Source organism: Propithecus coquereli, unplaced genomic scaffold, assembly GCF_000956105.1.
Source record: "Propithecus coquereli isolate 6110/MARCELLA unplaced genomic scaffold, Pcoq_1.0 Scaffold53, whole genome shotgun sequence".
In the NCBI taxonomy this organism is placed as follows: domain Eukaryota; kingdom Metazoa; phylum Chordata; class Mammalia; order Primates; family Indriidae; genus Propithecus; species Propithecus coquereli.
Genome location: NW_012151174.1, coordinates 122,710 through 138,776, shown reverse-complemented (window position 1 = coordinate 138,776; position 16,067 = coordinate 122,710). Strand labels below are relative to the sequence as shown.

Sequence of the window (16,067 nt, the reverse complement as noted above, 5' to 3'; positions counted from 1 at the left end):
TGCTGGGGTCTGGGTGTGTTCGTTACACCCCCGTGACGATGACCATCTGCCTTGTCCAGATGGGAACACAAAGGCCCAGAGCCCCTTGCCAAGGTCCCACAGGAGGAGGGAGGGCTCTGGGTGGGAGGAGCTGTCTGACCACCGTCCTGTGTTCCCGCAGGTGATGGAGGCCTTTGAGCAGGCTGAGCGGAAGCTGAAGCCCAACCCCAACCTGCTCTTCTCAGACGTGTATCAAGAGATGCCCGCCCAGCTCCGCAAGCAGCAGGAGTCCCTAGCCCGTCACCTGCAGACCTACGGGGAGCACTACCCCCTGGACCACTTCGAGAAGTGAGGCCCGGTCACTCTACCCCCACCCACCTTCAACCGCCAGGGAGGCAGCCCCACTCAGGGGAGCGAGGAGAGCTGGCAGGACATTGCCCCTTCTCCAGCCAGCTCTGTCTGAATACTCAGGGGCCAGGTGGTGCCTGAGACCATAACAGGTGGCTCCCACTCCCCAGTCCTGCCCCTCCAGGCTGTTACATTCCGAGGTGGCAGCGGTTGCTGAGGCTGTCAGCCCCGGTTCACCTGTTGCTACTGGGCCTTCTCCCAGGCTGGGCGAGGGTGTCTGCAGGCCCTGCAGCCCCTGGGTTTGGGGTGGGCGTGGTAGGCAGCAGAACCTGCGGAGCATGCGCGGTGGTCAGCAGAGAGGGTGAATAAACGGTCTCTGCATCTGGCTCCCGTTCCACCTCTGCTCTCTGTTTCCTGGAGTTTGCCGGTGTGGGGAGAGTTTGGCAAGACTGATTTAGGCCTGGCCCCAGCCTTTGCACTTTACATGAATAAGGCCACGCCGGTTGAGATAGCTGCTTCCCCTGGAAACTTGCGCAAGCTGCAGAGTCAGCTTCAGCAGACAGGGTTGGGGTGGGGGTCCTCCAGAGTTGGTCTCCTGCTGTCCCTCAGAATGGGGCAAGCCTGGTCCAGCAAAGGGACCATGAGGCCCATCAGAGCCAGCCCTGCCCAGTGTAGGGGAGCATCAGTGTGCAGGTCAGGGCGTGGCTGAGCGCTGCACCATACCACTTGGGGCCCCACAGACGCAAACACAACTCCAGGCCTCAGAGTGGGGAGTGCATGTTTTTCAGAAAACAAAAAGTAGACAAAAACTGTCTGTGGCCCCATCCTGCTTGGCCAGGAGGCCCAGGAGTGGCTCAAACAGTCTGGGTTCTAGGCCCTCCTCCCGCACATCAAGGCCTGGGAGAAGGGGCTGAGCAAGGTGCAGGCCTCGGAGGCCCAAGCCAGGTCAGCCCTTCCCGTCCCCGTCCTCCCCACGGAGGCTCAGCACTGGTGCTGTGGGTCCCGCAGTTGTTTCCAGAGCCGAATGCTGTCCTGGGGGCTGAGGGGCCGCACCAGCAGCAGGTCTCGGACAGCGCAGCGGTTCGTAGTGCGCTCTGCCGGCCAGGCTGTGAGGAAGCCTGGGTGGGCCCGGGGCACCAGCCCCAGGGCACGGAAGCAGAGGCCGGTGTAGACATCGTCGAAGGGAAAGGGTGCCACGCGGGCTGCAGCCTGTAGCAGCCAGGGTGCCAGGCGCCCTGCGATGACATAGCCACCTCCACTTGCGTAGGCCGGGTAGCCACCTTCGAAGAAGGACCCAGGCACATAGAAGGGTCCTCCAGGCTTCCGGAGGGGTGTGGCCTGGTTAAAGACCTCACCCAGGTAGAGGCTCCGGGCCCAGGTGGGTGGCAGGGCCTGCAGGTGATCCAGCAGGGCTGGGGTATGCACAAAGGCGTCATCTTGAACTTGCAGGACAAAAGTCACATCAGGGCAGTGGTTGCCCAGCCAGGCCAGCAACAGCAGGTCTTTGAGTGTCCGGTTGAAGGGGACATCAAGGAAGTCCCAGAGCAGCAGGTCCCCGTAGCGATGGCTCTCCCAGGCCACCAGTGAGCTTAGGTCAGGCCCGGCCTCACCCACGGGGGACCCCAGCAGGAAGAGCAGCCGGATCTCAGGAGCTGGACTGCCCCACGTCTCCCTCACGGCCTGTCGTTCCGCAAAGCGCCCTGGTTCTGACTTGACAGCCAACAGCAGGTAGGGGACGTTGGTATCCGAGCAGCCGGCCACTTGGCCACCACCAGCTCTGGGCAGCCACCGTGGGAAGCTCCGGCAGGCTGCTGACAGCAAGAAGCGGCGGAGGTCCTCAGGGTAGGTGGCAAAGTCAGGGATCTCAGCAGCGGCAGCAGCCCCCCAAGTCTGGCAGCCCCCTGCCTCAGCGCTGTCCCCACTGGGCAGGGTCCCCAGCCGCCACTGCTGCTGGTTCCAGTAAGCCGAGGGCAGTGGGCCAGTCTGACCTAGGCGGGCCGAGAGGTTGGCGGGCAGGGTGGGCTCAGGGTTGGCCAGCGTGGGGCCTGGCAAGGTGCCCCGGGGTCCAGGGTAGGCCTTGCTGAGCCGGGACTCGGATGTCCACTCGATGTACACTTTGAGGCCCAGGAGCGTGAGCAGTGCTGACAGGCAGAGAAGGCACTTGGGGCAGCGCATGACCCGGCCCGGGGACGGGGCAGCCACGGGAGCTACAAGGGAGCCACAAGGGAGCCACGGAGGCCTTTGGGGTGCGGGGATGGCCTCCAGAGAGGGCCCCGCCAGGCCCCAGGCAAACAGCCTCACATCTCCCACAGTCCCTGCCAACCCTTGTGACGGCTTCTCTCAGTCCCAGACCCTAAAAAGCTCCTCCAACCCGAGGACCCAACTTTCCCCATCTCTAGACCTCAGAATCCCTGATTCCAGCCCCATTCCAGCGCCCGTTCTTTCAACTCTCGGTCCAACCCCACCTTTGGAGAAGTCAGGTCTACCTCTTCCTAGAAGCCCAGGAGGGCTCCACCCCAGAGACTAGGGGACCAGGACCCCTCCACCTTCCTATTTCCTCCCTCTGTCCCTTCATTCATCCTTCTCACTGAGAAACTAGGATCCCTTGATTCCTAGCTCGATGGGCTTAGTTCCTTCCACCTTCTTAGAAACCCAGCCTACCTCCCGCCAACATCCCCACTCCAGGGGCCGGGAGCCCCGCATCTGGCTCCGCTTTACCTTTGGGTCCGACTCCCACCAGCTCCGGCGCCGCCGGGCCTCTGGTCAGGGCCTCCCTCAGCTCCCTCTGTCCTGCCCTTGCCCGTGCGGCAGCGCGTTCTACCCGCCCGGCCCAGCCCAGCCCGTCCAGAGGGGCGGGGAGGAGAGGAGAGTGGGAGCAGGCAGGGCCCCAGGGGCCGGGAGGGGCCGGGGCGGGGCTGAGGCAGGAGGGAAGGAAGGAGGAGGGCAGAGGCGACCTGGGAGATGGGGCTCTGGCGTGTTAGGGCTGGTTTTCTGGTGAGACAGCAGGAAAGGTGCAGGCGGAGGCCACAGAGACAGACGGGGAACCTTGCAAGGCCTGGAGGGGAGAGCCAGGGCCTGGGGAGTGAGTCCAGGGGAGGGCGAGGCTGGGCCAGGGCGGGGAGTGTCAGAGTGACCACGGGAGGCCGAGCGCCACAGAGGCCGAGGGGCTGGCGCTGGGCCGTGCAGGGAGGCGGTGCGGGGAGCCGTGAATGTGCTGAGTGGGGACGGACGGCCGCCTGAGATAGGGATGTCTGTTGTCACTGCCCAGAGTCCGGGTGCGGGTGGGGAAAGGGGCTGGTGAGGAGGAGGAGAGACAGAGACATCCTGGAGAGGGAGGACAGCCAGGAGACCTCAGGCGGGCAGCACAGAGAGGAGAGGGCCGAGCGGGTGAGACAGGAGATGGAGGGAGCTGGGGAAGAGGGAGAGGAGGAAGATGGAGACAGCAAGAAAGATAAAGAGTGGCCAGCAGGCCCCATGGGGTGCTGGGGAGAAGATGAGGTTTAGAGAGGCAGGTGGAGGGCAGAGGGAGGGACTCAGAACACAGGGCCAGACCCTGGAAGAGGTGAAGGGAGCTGGGGAGCAGGAACATGCGGAAGGGGGAGCCGAGCCACTGGGCAATGGAGCCTGAGGAGTGGGGCGACAGGGAGCCCCGGGGCTAAGGTGACCCTGCACCTCCTCCATCCCCTTTGGAGCCTGGGCTGCCTGCCCCTCCCTCTAGCCCTGGAGTCAGCCTCGCCCTGGGACTCAGCCTGTCCCCAGGCTGCACTGTGACTCCAGGAACACTCACATCCGGCCCTCCGGGACGGGAGAGGGTGTCTGACTGTTTACATCCCTACCCCCCAGAGGCCTCTGCTGTTGGGGCTGCATCAGTTGTCTGGGGACCTCCCAGGACCTGGGGTGGGACTATTGCCCCCCACTAAGCCTGGCCTGTCACTCCACCCTGATTTGGGGAGGGACTCTCCAGATCATCTTAGGAACCCAGTCTGCCAGCTGCATTTTATCTGTCCAGCCTGACTTCCTCCCCCCAGGTTGGAATAATGGAGCCCGTGGGAACAGCTGGAGGAAGAGTGGGGGGAAGTGGTGAACGCTAATGGAATAACAGCTAGAGTGGGAAACGACAGCCGGGGCTGTGGCGAGGGCTGGGAGGGAGTCCCTCGCCCCCCCACAGCTCTCCTGGCTCACCTAGCTTCGCCCCAGGGGTGCAGAGGTTCTTGAGCAGGGGCAGCACCGCCCCTCCTGGGGGGGTTGGGAAGTCCGAGTATACAGTTCTGTTTGCTTTGTGCATCAGTCCGTGTCCAATCAGGAGAGAGAAATCACACAGCAATTGGAACAGGAGAAAGTTCAACACACAGAATGATGAACTGTAACACGGGATTGGCATGATGAGGGACTGGCTGGTAAGAGCTGCCATCCTAGGGAACATAGCTGGGGGGTGAATGCGCCGGCCGAATCCAACGTTTCTGTCTCCCTAAGCCTGTGGAGTCCTCCCTCATCCACGTCAGGTCAGTGCTGGTCTCTCAGCCTCAGCACCTGTAGGCCACTATTGGGTCCAAGTTCTGGTCAGCCAGCCGAGTAAGCTATTAGAGCCACTTCCCGCGGCACCAAGTAACCCATTAAGCCTGGACCCTCCAGTAAGCGCGCTCATGCCAGTGAATTTGGCCTGAGCTAGTGTCATGGCCACCTTACTGGTCTAAGAACCTAAGATCGGCTTCTGCACACATTTGCCAGGTTTCTGACCGTCCTTGTATTTGCAAAGTCTTGTCGTTCTTTTTTTTTTTTTTTTTGAGACAGAGTCTCACTCTGTTGCCCGGGCTAGAGTGAGTGCCGTGGCGTCAGCCTAGCTCACAGCAACCTCAAACTCCTGGGCTCAAGCGATCCTCCTGCCTCAGCCTCCCGAGTAGCTGGGACTACAGGCATGCGCCACCATGCCCGGCTAATTTTTTTCTATATATTTTTAGTTGTCCGATTAATTTCTTTCTAATTTTAGTAGAGACGGGGTCTCGCTCTTGCTCAGGCTGGTCTCGAACTCCTGAGCTCAAACAGTCCGCCCACCTCGGCCCCCAGAGTGCTAGGATTACAGGCGTGAGCCACCGCGCCCGGCCAAAGTCTTGTCATTCTTTAGTGTACAAGCTGCTCCCTCCTGAGTCCCAGTGGGTAAGCTGCGATTGACCCTAGGTATTTCCGGGTCTAGGGGCAGCAGGGGACACCTGTGGTGAGTCTTAAGAAGAATGGATGTCCCCTTTCAAGTCCTCTGACCCTGGCGTGCTCATCACAAAGTTTCCAAGCACAGGAAGCTGGTAGGTTCCACAGACACTGGTAAGGGAGGCTCGGAGTGACGTAGAGGTTCCAGATTGCCTGTTTACTCTGGGTCCAACTAGATGACCCCCTTCCAGAGACGTAAAAGCTTTTGGGGCTCTCATGGAAGCTCTCTAGTTCTCAGACTAGAGAACTTGTGACTTGAGGTCAGTTAACAGACCCGAGCTCGACACTATTTGTAAGCACTCAAGGGCACCCCAAAGGACCTACCCAGCACCCTGGTCTTCAGAGCTGTCGCTAATGCCACGGCTGCCAACAAGCACAGCAGCCACGGGGGCTTCCAGGGCTCGTGCTTCGGTTGGCCCCTCATCACGGTCAGCCACAGGTGGCAGCAGGACTGCGATACCACTGCACGCTGTGGGTTTCTAGAACCCTCTTTCCCATGAGCAAGAGCTCAGCACTGTGCACAAGCCCAAAAGCACAACCAAACATATCCCTGAATCCCATCTTTTGAGTCTGTCTCCTGGGATACTCCAGGTAGCAATTCTGTGTCCATCTGGGTCCAGTCAGGAGAGAAAAGCCAGAGTAACTTGAACAGGGAAAATTTAATATAAATTATTGACTTTAATTGGGATAATGAGGGATTTACTGGCAAAAATGCCTCTGAATTGACTGGAAATCCAACTGGGGTGCTGGGGACAGTTGCTCACAGAAAGGTGCCTCAGTGGAGGCGTTGTACCCCCTGTGGAGGGTGCCAGGAGCAGCTGCTGACCGTCTGGCACCGCAGGAGCTGGGTGCTGGGGAAGCCAGGCACCGCAGCACCCAGACACAACACACCCAACAGGAACCAGGAAGGAAATTCCTTTCCTCCTGCTGCGTCTCTCGAGTGCCCTCTACTGACAAAGCCTGGCATGCTAGTTAGCAAAGGAAAAGTGTATTTCAAAGGCCCAGATCCATTTTCACAGAGCAGACAAAAAAGCTGAATTTGGAGCTGACAGTCGATGAATCAATAACTGGCAACCCCATGGGACTCGGGGTGCTACTGGCCTTCAGCGAGTGTAGGCCAAGGACGCCGTACCTCCTACAGCGAGCAGGACAGTCCCACACAGGGAAGAAACATCCCTGTAAACTGCCAGGAGCACCCCCTGTATCAGTGAGGGTCCCTGCAAGAAATGGCAGCACATGCAATTGAGGACGACTTGAGAAGAGTCTCTTGACAAGGTGTGGGCCAAGTGTGGGGAGACCACGAAGATGAGTGCAGCTTTCTGGGGCTACTGACGCCCAAGCCTCCACCTCCCTAGGCCCGAGGAGGCAGCGGAAGGAGAGGTGCATGGAAAGGGCTGCCTGACGGGATGACAGGAGCCGTGACCTTCAGCCAGGGACAGCCAGGAATCCATACCCCCACCTCACGCTCTCCTCCCTCTGACCTGCCAGTGCCACACCCCCACGCCCACGCTGAACCCGACTGGAAGCCAGAGGCCTAGCGAGCGATCAGACATCCCACACGCCACACCGAGACCCCACTGGAGGTGGGAGGGGGCTGCAGGCTACACGTGGACGGGGCTGGCTCTGTCCTGAGGCTGCTCCTCCGGCTCCGAATTCAGGCCCTGGGCCCAGTCGGCCCCCACAACCTCGCAGTTGGGCAGCATCTCCTCCACCAAGATCCGAGTGAGGCCTGGGTTGGACACAGCAGGGAGATCCGAGATGTCCAGCCTGCGGAGGTTTCTGAAGGGGCAAGAAGGGCAGGAAGCCAGTGTAAGGATAGCATTTGTGTGTGTGTGGCAGGGAGCGGTGGGGGGATTGGCCCCAATTTCAACCCTAGCTTCTTAAAATAAAAATAAATCTTTATAGCTGTCCAAGCACATGAAATCCACTGTGTTAACCGCAGACAGGCGCCCCTGCTCCCACTGGTCAGCAACAGTGTAGATATCAGGGCATTTCATCAAAATAAAGGAAAAAAAAAAACCCCAGAGTCATTTCATTCTCCCAGAGCCTCACTGCAACTGCTCCCCTGTGCTCGGCCACCACGAACACTCTAGGTTTTGATGGAGGCGGGGGGCTATGGGAAACTGCCCAACAGCACCCGCCCCCACCCCCAATTTCTCTCCGGCGTCTGTGTTGTGTGGGAGGTGCCCTGGCACGGGGCGGCCTGAGCCGAGGTCTTACTGGAGGTGGTGGAGGCAGGCGAGGCCTCGTTCGGAGACGTGGGGGCAGCCGGCCAGTGAGAGCTCCTGCAATGAGTTGGCCAGTGGGTGGAGGTGGCTGAGACACCAGTCATCCACGTTGGGGCAGCGCCGCAGCGACAAGGACCGGAGCTCCTTCAGGAGCACTGCAGGGGGGAGAGGGCAGGATGGCACCAAGAGCCCTCTGGAGCCCACCACCGAAGGGAGAGTGCATAGGCTTGTCCCATCTCCACCCCACCCTGCCGACCCCCACCGCACCCCACTCACAGACATTGTCCAGGCCATCGTAGTTGATGGCGCAGCCGCTGGCATCCACGGCCTCTACAGGTACCCCGGGGAACTCCGAGAACTCAAGAGGGAAACGGCCACGCTCATCTGGCCTGATCCATTCCTTGTTCTGAAACCTGGAAGAGGAAAAGAGGGAGCGTTGGCGGAGTACCCCATTCTTCCCAGGCTCCAACCTCTGAGAATTCTCCCCAGCCTCATATAATAAAATTATTGTACTGTATCTGGTGTGCGTCCTATACACCAGGCCCTGTACTAAGTGCTCTCGTGTGTGGTTTTATTGGATCCCGTGACAGTCTGAACAAAGATGGAATGTTTTGCCAATTTCACATATCCGGAGAATGAGGGTCAGAGAGATCACTGATGACGTAAGAGCAACCACACAAGAACGCAAGAATCCCTGAAGACGGGCAAAGTGAAGGGACATTTTCAAACATGTACACCGTTTCGAAGGCAGTTGCTGGAGGAAGTGCTCAAACTCAATGGAAGTTTTAATTGAAACAAAGATGAGGGGTAGATGAAGTCTACGTGAATTGTGTTTTCCAAAAAAGAAGAAAAAAATAAAAAACAAAGGGAGGAGGAGAAAGGGAAGAAGGAGAAAGGAGGGGGGAAGGAGGAAAGAAAGAAAAAGGAACGCTGAGCACATATACTGTGCAGGCCTCGTTGCAAAGGTTTAGATTGCAAAATCCCATTCGGTCTTTACAGCGAACCTTGCGGGTTAGGTATGATCACCATCCCATTTCACAGATGACAAAACTGAAGCTCAACAGTAAGTCCCAACCACACAGCCAGTAGGTGGCAGAGACTAGGGGACCCCCAGTGAAGCCTGTCTGGCTGCAGAGGCTGGGTGTGAGAGATGCCCCGCCACCTCCCCCCAACCCCGTTTTAACACCTTAGCTGTCATACTTGACCGCGCCTCCCTGCTTCAGGATGAAGCAGGCACCTGCGACGTACGGGCCGTGTTTCTCTGCGATGTATGCGAAGGATCTGAGGAGAAAATGGCAGCTGAGGGTGAGGCCTGGGGAACGCCACCCCCCTCCCCAACACTGCTTGGAGGGTCAGAGTCCAAGTCAGGCTGCAAATATTAATTGCGCCTATTAAGTGCTGGGCACTGGGGTACAATGGTGACCAAAGCAGAGAACATCCCTGCCTTTGTCAAGCTATTTTACAGAGGGAGACAGACAACAAGCCAGGAAGCCGTGGCGAACTGCAGAGAATATCAATTCCATGACAAAATAAAGCAGAGAGGCTGACTGGGAGTGGCTTGGCTCGGGGCTGGGGACGGCAGAGGCTGATCTACTGGGTGTTAAGAAATGCTTCTTGGAGGAGTTGACATGAACTGGTCACGAACCCTTGGGCTCGAGGGATCCTCCTGCATCAGCTTCCTCAGCAGCTGGGGACTACAGGCACATGCCACCATGCTTGGCTCATTAAAAAAAAAATTTTTTTAGAGACGGGCTTGCTACATTGCCCAAGCTGGTCTCAAACTCCTAGCTTCAAGGGATCTTCCCGCTTCAGCCTCCTGAGTAGCTGGGATTACAGCTCGTACCTGGCAAGGAGGTGACATTTGATCAGAGACTTGAGTGGTGAGAGGGAACAGAGTGCAAAGGCTTGAAGGCTTGAATTATGATGGCTGAGCAAACAGCAATAAGGATGTTATGCTGATGAGGGTGAGGGGAGTTCCCGGGAGGGGGTCTCAAAGCTCAGTAGGGGACAGGTTTTAGGCCTTGGAGACTGGCTTTTATTGTAGTTGCAATTGGAAACCACTTGAGGGTTTTAAGCAGGGCGGCAATGTTATCTATTTTACTTTTTTAAGAGTCCTTTAACTGTTTTGTGGCCTATAATGGAGTATACGGGGTGGAAGGTAACCAGTTAGGAGGTTACTGCAGTAATCCAGCCATAAAACAAAGGGGCTTGGACCAGGCTACTAAGAGTGGAAGCAGTAAAAACTGGTCAAATTTGGGATAGTCTAGTACTTTATTGATGGACTGGGTGTGGAGGGCAGAGAGAAGAATCAGGGATGACTCCTCAAAATTTGGCTTGAACAAGTGGGTGGGCAGCGTTACTGGTTACTGGGATAGGGAAGGCCTAGGGGTGAGATTTTTTTTTAGGAAGAAATCAGGGTTTGGTTTTAGCCATGTTAGGATTGAGATGCTAGCTATACCGCCAAGTGGAGCTGGTGGGTAGCGACTTGTTTATATGAACTGGAGTTCTTGAGAGGGTGTGGGCTGGAAAGGAAGATGCAGGAGTCAGCAACGCTGGCATTAGAACCCAAGGTGCTACTTGGGAATGGTAAGGGCAGGATCTGGGCTTTGACTGGTGAAGCCTGAGCAGTAGGTCTCCACAAGGTCTTGCAGGCTAGGGGTTCTCACCGATTTTCCTGATGCACTTTCAACATCTGCCTTTGGAGCAAGTACTCCCTCAGAAACTCCACGTCATAGAAGTGGTCAGACAGGAACTGGAGCAGTGTTTTTCCCTTCTTCTGACTGCCCTCTGGAGCTGCTGCCCCACCCAGGCCGTGGATGCCCCTGGTACTCCCACTCCATATGGCTGCCACCAGGCGCAGGGACTGGGGTGGGGGGGAGGAAAGGAGGAGCTCAGCTTGGATGCCCCAGTTCTTGGTCCATAAACCTCAACCCCTCTGCTTCCTGACTTTCTCTAAGTTCTCCTTTCAGAACTTCCAATTCTTAGGGATTCCAGAAATTTCTCCATGTTTTTCTCCATTTCTTCCCTTGAATCAGCCCTAAATTCTCTCCTTGATTTAGCCAAATAGTCTTGGTTTTCCTAAATTTTTCCCCTAACTTTCTCTCAAACCTAAGGAGGTTTCTCAAAACCTCCATGATCTGACTTTTTACTTCCCACAAATTCACCCCTTAATTTTACCCAATTCTTCTCCCAGGGTCTTTATGAATGACCTATTTCTTTCCCCAAAATATAATCTTAATTTCTCTTCAAACCACGCAGAGAATTTACCATGAGGACCACGCTCAGAGTAATCCCTACACTGAGAAGAATGAAAAGTGCACGCCCCTTTAAGAGGAGGTTAGAAAAATGGTGAGGCGTGATCACAGGGAAGAAATCTTTAATTTCGCTTTTTTTGTTGTCGGAAAGAACGCTATTTATTACGTTGTGAGTTTGTCTGTTTTGCTTTTCAGATGCACAAAAGATCATTGAAAGTATAACTGAGTAGGTCAGATGAGCCTAAACACAAGACTTTCTAGCTGCAGGGCCGGTTCAATTTCATTTTCAAGGTGGCCTCTTAATCTGCCCCAATTTCTCTTTGCTCTAACCAAATTCTCTTGTTTTTCTCAAATCTCTCGATAATTTTGCTCAAACTCTTATTTTCCTTCAAAATTCTTAAGCTCCAAACCTCTTTAATTTTCACTAAATTTATATTCCTTGATCCCAATTCTTCCTAAATCCTGTTACCGAAATATCGCAAATTCTCTCCTTCATTTCTCCCAGATACTTCCCTTAAAACAACCAAATTCACCTATCGGCCACCCCCCAGCCTCCATCATACGTTTGATTTTCTATAAAAATTCCTTAAACTCCCAGGCATTTCCCTTAAATTTATCTTCTACCCTAGGATTGAATCTCAAATTCTCGGCCAATCCCTTCCAAATCCTCGAGGTCCCACCCTTGCCTGCCCATTGGCTCCCCGTGCGCGCAGTAGTATCCCTTCCTCTGATTGGCTAGACGCGCCGCTCTTCGAAACGTACTCTCTCATCCCTATAGGATTCTCTCCGCCAAGTCCCCGCCCCTTATCTCCTGGTGAAGCTCTTCCAACGCCCGCGACCCCTCGGATCCTTCCCAGCCCTCAGTAGTCATAGGTCTGCGCTGCCAGTGTGGGGCTCGGCGGAAGAAGCTCCTGCTGCCTCAAGGCCCTTTGCTCTCTTGGCCGCCCACAGAGGCCCTGAGGGCAACGGCTGCAGAGAGAACTTCAATTTCGGGGGCTCTAGGAGCTCCGGTCACCTACCGTCCTGGGCGCCGCCATGTTGCTAGTGTAGCGTCACTGGAAGGGGCCGGTCGTTTCTTAGCCCACTCCAATCGCGAACGCCTTCTCTTGTGGCCACGCCCCCTCCGTCTTCTAACTCTCCTCTTAAAGGAACACGCACTTTTTAACTCTTCTCAGGTTTAGGAATTACTTAGAGTGCCGTGGGCCTTAAAACAGGACTCTAAAGTCTTTCCCTGGGAGAGGATGGGCTGTCCTTCGTTCTAGAGTTTCTTCCTGGCCAGGCGCGGTAGTTCACGCCTGTAATCCTAACACTCTGGGAGGCTGAGGCGGGAGGATTGCTTGAGCTCAGGAGTTCGAGACCAGCCTGAGCAAGAGTGAGACCCCCCCCCCCGCCGCCATCTCTCCTAAAAAAGAAAAAGAAATAAATTGGCTGGACAACTAAAAATATATATAGAAAAAATTAGCTGGGCATGGTGGCGCATGCCTGTAGTCCCAGCTACCTGGGAAACAGAGGCAGAAGGATCGCTTGAGCCCAGGAGTTTGAGGTTGCTGTGAGCTAGGCTGACCCCGCGGCACTCTATCCAGGGCAACAGACTGAGCCTCTGTCTCAAAAAATAAAATAAAATAAAATAGAGTTTCTTCCTTTCCCCAGACTGCAGTCGCATTCTCCCTGAGCTTCCTTGTTCCTGCAGCTCTCACTCGCTACCTTCGTAAAACAGGGAATGAGGTGGCTGAAAAACTGTGTCATTTAATTAATAAAACCAGGATCAGGCAAGGGAAGGTGGAGTGGGTGGAGTAAAAATCTGATTTACATTTTGTAAAGACCATTTCTGCCAGGTGGAGGATGTACCTTAGAGGGCAAGGGTAGATGCAGGGGACCAGTAAAGGGGCTACTGCAATAGTCCAAGCAAGAGATGAACGGGCACAGGATGAGGGATGGAGCGGTGGAAATGGTGAGAAGTGCTCAGATTCTGGATCTGTGTTGAAGGTCAAGTTAACAGCTTGAAAAACTAAAAGGACAGTGGAGATGGGGAAACTGGGAGAGCAGCAGGTCAGGGAGAAAAACTGTTGATTTAAGCCACCGGGAGTGTGGTTATTTGTTGTAGCAGCAACAGGAAATGAATCCAGTGAGGTAGGTCCCAGCTGAGAGTTCCATTTTGATCATATTCACCTTGAGGTGTCTGTGACATCCAGACGGGGCTGCTGAGTCGAGGTCTGGAGCTCAGGAGGGAGGTCTCAGGATTGTAGTCAGAGACTTGGGAGTCAGTGACATATACGTGAAATTTTAACAGCTTGGGCCTGAAAGAGGGGTTCAGGGCAGAGGAAGGCCTGCAATGCTGCCTGACTTTTTCCACACCCGTGCACCCTGACGGTGAAATAACCACAGGCAAGTCCAGGGTCGGCAGCATCAGTGGGTCAGCCATAGGCCAGCAGCCTGGACACTGAGGCCCTCCAGCTGAGGGGTCGTTCTCTTGGAGCCCCTGGAAGCCACTGCTGCCCCCAGGCAACACTGGTCGGGAAGGTCTAGGATGGCCTGAGCTGAGAGGACAGGCAAGGACCAAGCTTTGGGCAAGCCACAGGTCAAAGGAGGCTGAGGAGAGGCTGACAAGGTGGGAGGGCCCAGGAGGGGCAGGACAGACGGGGCCAGGCATCCACAGACACTGAGCTCCGTGGAGTGCTCAGCGAGGGGTGGAGTTTGACCTCTGCAAGAGAGGCTGTGTGTGGATCCTTGTGAGCAGAGTTAAGGTTAGACTTCAGAAGGAAAAACAAAAAACAAAAACATGAGGCCAGTTGATTCTCTGTGAAGAATGGACTTTGGGATGCCTCCGCAGGAGCCCCAGCCCTGCCAAGTGCCCTTTATTCCCCTCCTCCCCCCAGATCCCCAGGGAACTGGGTCACCCTGGACCTTGCTACTTCCTGCTCCTGACAGCCACTGCTCAGAGCCCATGGAGCTGTGGAGGCAGCTGAGGGAGGCTGGACTGGTGCCTCCGGGGCTGGGCCCACCCCCACGGGCCCTGAGGGGGGTCTCCCCAGTGGACAGCCCTGGCCAGACCCTCACGTCTCCAGGGACAGACACTGGAGGTGCCAGGGAGAGTCTGCTGTGGGTCTGGGAGGAGCTGGTGAGTGAGGGGTTTGAAGGCACAGGAGATGGGGAGAGAGCGAGAGAGAGAAAGAATGAATGAATGAATGAATGAAAATAGAAAGGGCTGGAGATCGAAAGACAGAATCTGAGTGACAGCAAGAGACAGAGACATAGAGTGAGAGACAGGAATAGAGACAGAGACGCAGAGACCTCAAAAGAAAGAGACAGAGGTGGAAAGACTGAGACGGAAACTGAGAGCAGGAACAGAGACAGAGATTCAGACTGAATCTAAGACAGAGAGAGATGGCGACAGCCAAAGCCCGGCACAGAGAAATGCGGGAACAGAAACACAGAAGAACAGAGAGACAGGGACATGCAAAGACATAGAAACACATAAGGACAGAGGCAGACAGGAGGAAACAGCAATAACAAGAGAGGGACACATACTAAGAGAGACAAAGAGACCAAGATTGAGAGAGAGACAGTGAGGGAAAGCACAGTGGAAAGGCAGAGACAGACAGAGACAGGTAGAGATCGAGAGATGCTCTGAGAAGCAGGACGGCAGTTAGGGTCCCAGGGCAGAGTGAAGACCCTGCCCAAGTGTCACGGGCCAGGATTTGAGCTGGGATCTGCTGTCACCCAGCTCCTGGAGCCACCCCTTGCCCTATGGATAGCGTGCCTGTGACACACCCTTTCTATTGGCAGGAGAAGCTGCGCCAAGCGGGTGTCCGGCTGCTGGGCCAGCTGTGCAGCGTGGGGCTGCAGATGAAAGCGCTCCAGGAGGATCTGGTTACCATCCTGGAAGAGGAGGAGGACAGCTGTGAGGAAGAGGAGGAGGATGAAGAGCCCCAGAGGAAGCAGGAGGAAGAACACCTGGGGGCCTCCTGCCCAGCCCCAAGCCCCCCTGACTTTGAGATGACCATCTGAGGCCCTGCCAGTGTGCTTTCCGAGTGATACCCAAATGAGCCGCACAGGTATGCAGAAGAGGGGGGAACTTTGCAGGACAAATCAGATTTGGAATCAAGCATGCTGTTCGAGCAAGTGCTTCCTCTGAAGATGTCTGCAGTGAGACGTAGGCACTGGCCTGTGAGCTGGAGGTGTGTTTGCAGATGATGCGGGAGGTCGCAGAGAAGCTGCAGGTGCGTTTGCAGATGGACCTTTGCACACTGCTGGGGAGACGCGGGTCTTTGCAAACATGACGGAGATGCTTGCAGACAAGATTGTAGATCGATGCTGTCCGGTGTGGTAGCCACTCGCTGCATGTGGCTGCTGAAACGTGGCGAGTCTGAATTGAGATGTGCAGTGAGCGTAAAACACACACCAGGTTTTAAAGGCTTACTATAATATTTTGAGTGGTATTGGTATAAATAAGATATTACTAAAATTAATTTCACCTGTTTGTCTTGTAATTCTTTATTGTAGTTAAATATACATAACGTAGAATTGACCATTTTAACCATTTTTAAGGGTATGGTTCATCGGCATTAAGTCCATTCACAATGATGTGCAACCATAACCACCAGCCACCTCCAGAACTCTTTCCATCTTTTCTGCTGAAACTCCGTACCCGCTAAACAATAACACTCCATTTCCGTCTCCCCCAGCCCCTGGCCACCACCATTCTACTTTCTGCTTCTATGTAACTGCCTACTCTAGGTACCTCATACAGGTGGGATGTTTGTCCTTTTGCGTCTGGTGCATTTCACTTAGCATGATGTCTTCACGGTTCATTTAAGTGGGGAGCTTTCATTCTATTTTGTAGAATGGGGGCCACCCCCATTCATAAAAAAAAGAGAAAAAAAAAAGGTTCATCTGTGTTGTAGTATGAGTCAGTATTTCATCCCCTTCTACGGCTGAGTAGTATCCCATTGCATCATGGCTACTCCATTTCATCTGCCGAGGGACACTTGGGTCCCTTCTATCTTTTTTGTCCATTGGGAATAACGCTGCTATGAACGTGGTGTGCAAATATCTG

General features: G+C 55.2%; 4 protein-coding genes across 4 annotated transcripts in view; 2 read left to right on the top strand and 2 right to left on the bottom strand.

Annotated features, from left to right (window-relative positions):
• The window catches only part of BCKDHA (branched chain keto acid dehydrogenase E1, alpha polypeptide), a 19,312-nt gene extending 18,605 nt beyond the window's left edge, over window positions 1-707 (top strand). The window contains exon 9 of the mRNA XM_012657068.1: window positions 106-707. Coding sequence (XP_012512522.1) covers window positions 106-331 — 226 coding nt within the window. The 3' untranslated portion in view covers window positions 332-707. The remainder of the gene's footprint in view (window positions 1-105) is intronic.
• A 601-nt stretch (window positions 708-1,308) lies between these two features.
• Window positions 1,309-2,502, bottom strand: B3GNT8 (UDP-GlcNAc:betaGal beta-1,3-N-acetylglucosaminyltransferase 8). Its single transcript, XM_012657062.1, has one exon. It carries the CDS (start codon window positions 2,500-2,502, stop codon window positions 1,309-1,311), a length of 1,194 nt encoding a protein of 397 aa, XP_012512516.1.
• Window positions 2,503-6,201: 3,699 nt separating this feature from the next.
• On the bottom strand, window positions 6,202-12,048 carry ATP5SL (ATP5S-like). Its single transcript, XM_012656958.1, has 6 exons — window positions 12,031-12,048; window positions 10,424-10,620; window positions 8,958-9,038; window positions 8,034-8,170; window positions 7,750-7,912; window positions 6,202-7,308 (listed from the first exon to the last, which is right to left on the bottom strand). The coding sequence occupies exons 1-6, from the start codon at window positions 12,046-12,048 to the stop codon at window positions 7,131-7,133; spliced, it is 774 nt and encodes a 257-aa protein (XP_012512412.1). The 3' UTR covers window positions 6,202-7,130.
• A 1,884-nt stretch (window positions 12,049-13,932) lies between these two features.
• ERICH4 (glutamate-rich 4) lies at window positions 13,933-15,258 on the top strand. The gene is made up of 2 exons (XM_012657061.1): window positions 13,933-14,129; window positions 14,798-15,258. The coding sequence occupies exons 1-2, from the start codon at window positions 13,956-13,958 to the stop codon at window positions 15,017-15,019; spliced, it is 396 nt and encodes a 131-aa protein (XP_012512515.1). The 5' UTR covers window positions 13,933-13,955; the 3' UTR covers window positions 15,020-15,258.
• The last annotated feature ends 809 nt before the right edge of the window (window positions 15,259-16,067 follow it).

Coding starts and splice junctions, on each gene's coding strand:
- B3GNT8 (XM_012657062.1), bottom strand. CDS start 2,502: ATGCGCTGCCCCAAGTGCCTTCTCTGCCTGTCAGCACTGCTCACGCTC.
- ATP5SL (XM_012656958.1), bottom strand. Junction 8,171..8,957: donor AAGCAGGGAGGCGCGGTCAA/GTATGACAGCTA, acceptor TTCCTCTTCCAG/GTTTCAGAACAAGGAATGGA. Junction 7,913..8,033: donor CGATGGCCTGGACAATGTCT/GTGAGTGGGGTG, acceptor TCCCCCCTGCAG/TGCTCCTGAAGGAGCTCCGG.
- ERICH4 (XM_012657061.1), top strand. CDS start 13,956: ATGGAGCTGTGGAGGCAGCTGAGGGAGGCTGGACTGGTGCCTCCGGGG. Junction 14,130..14,797: donor TGTGGGTCTGGGAGGAGCTG/GTGAGTGAGGGG, acceptor TTCTATTGGCAG/GAGAAGCTGCGCCAAGCGGG.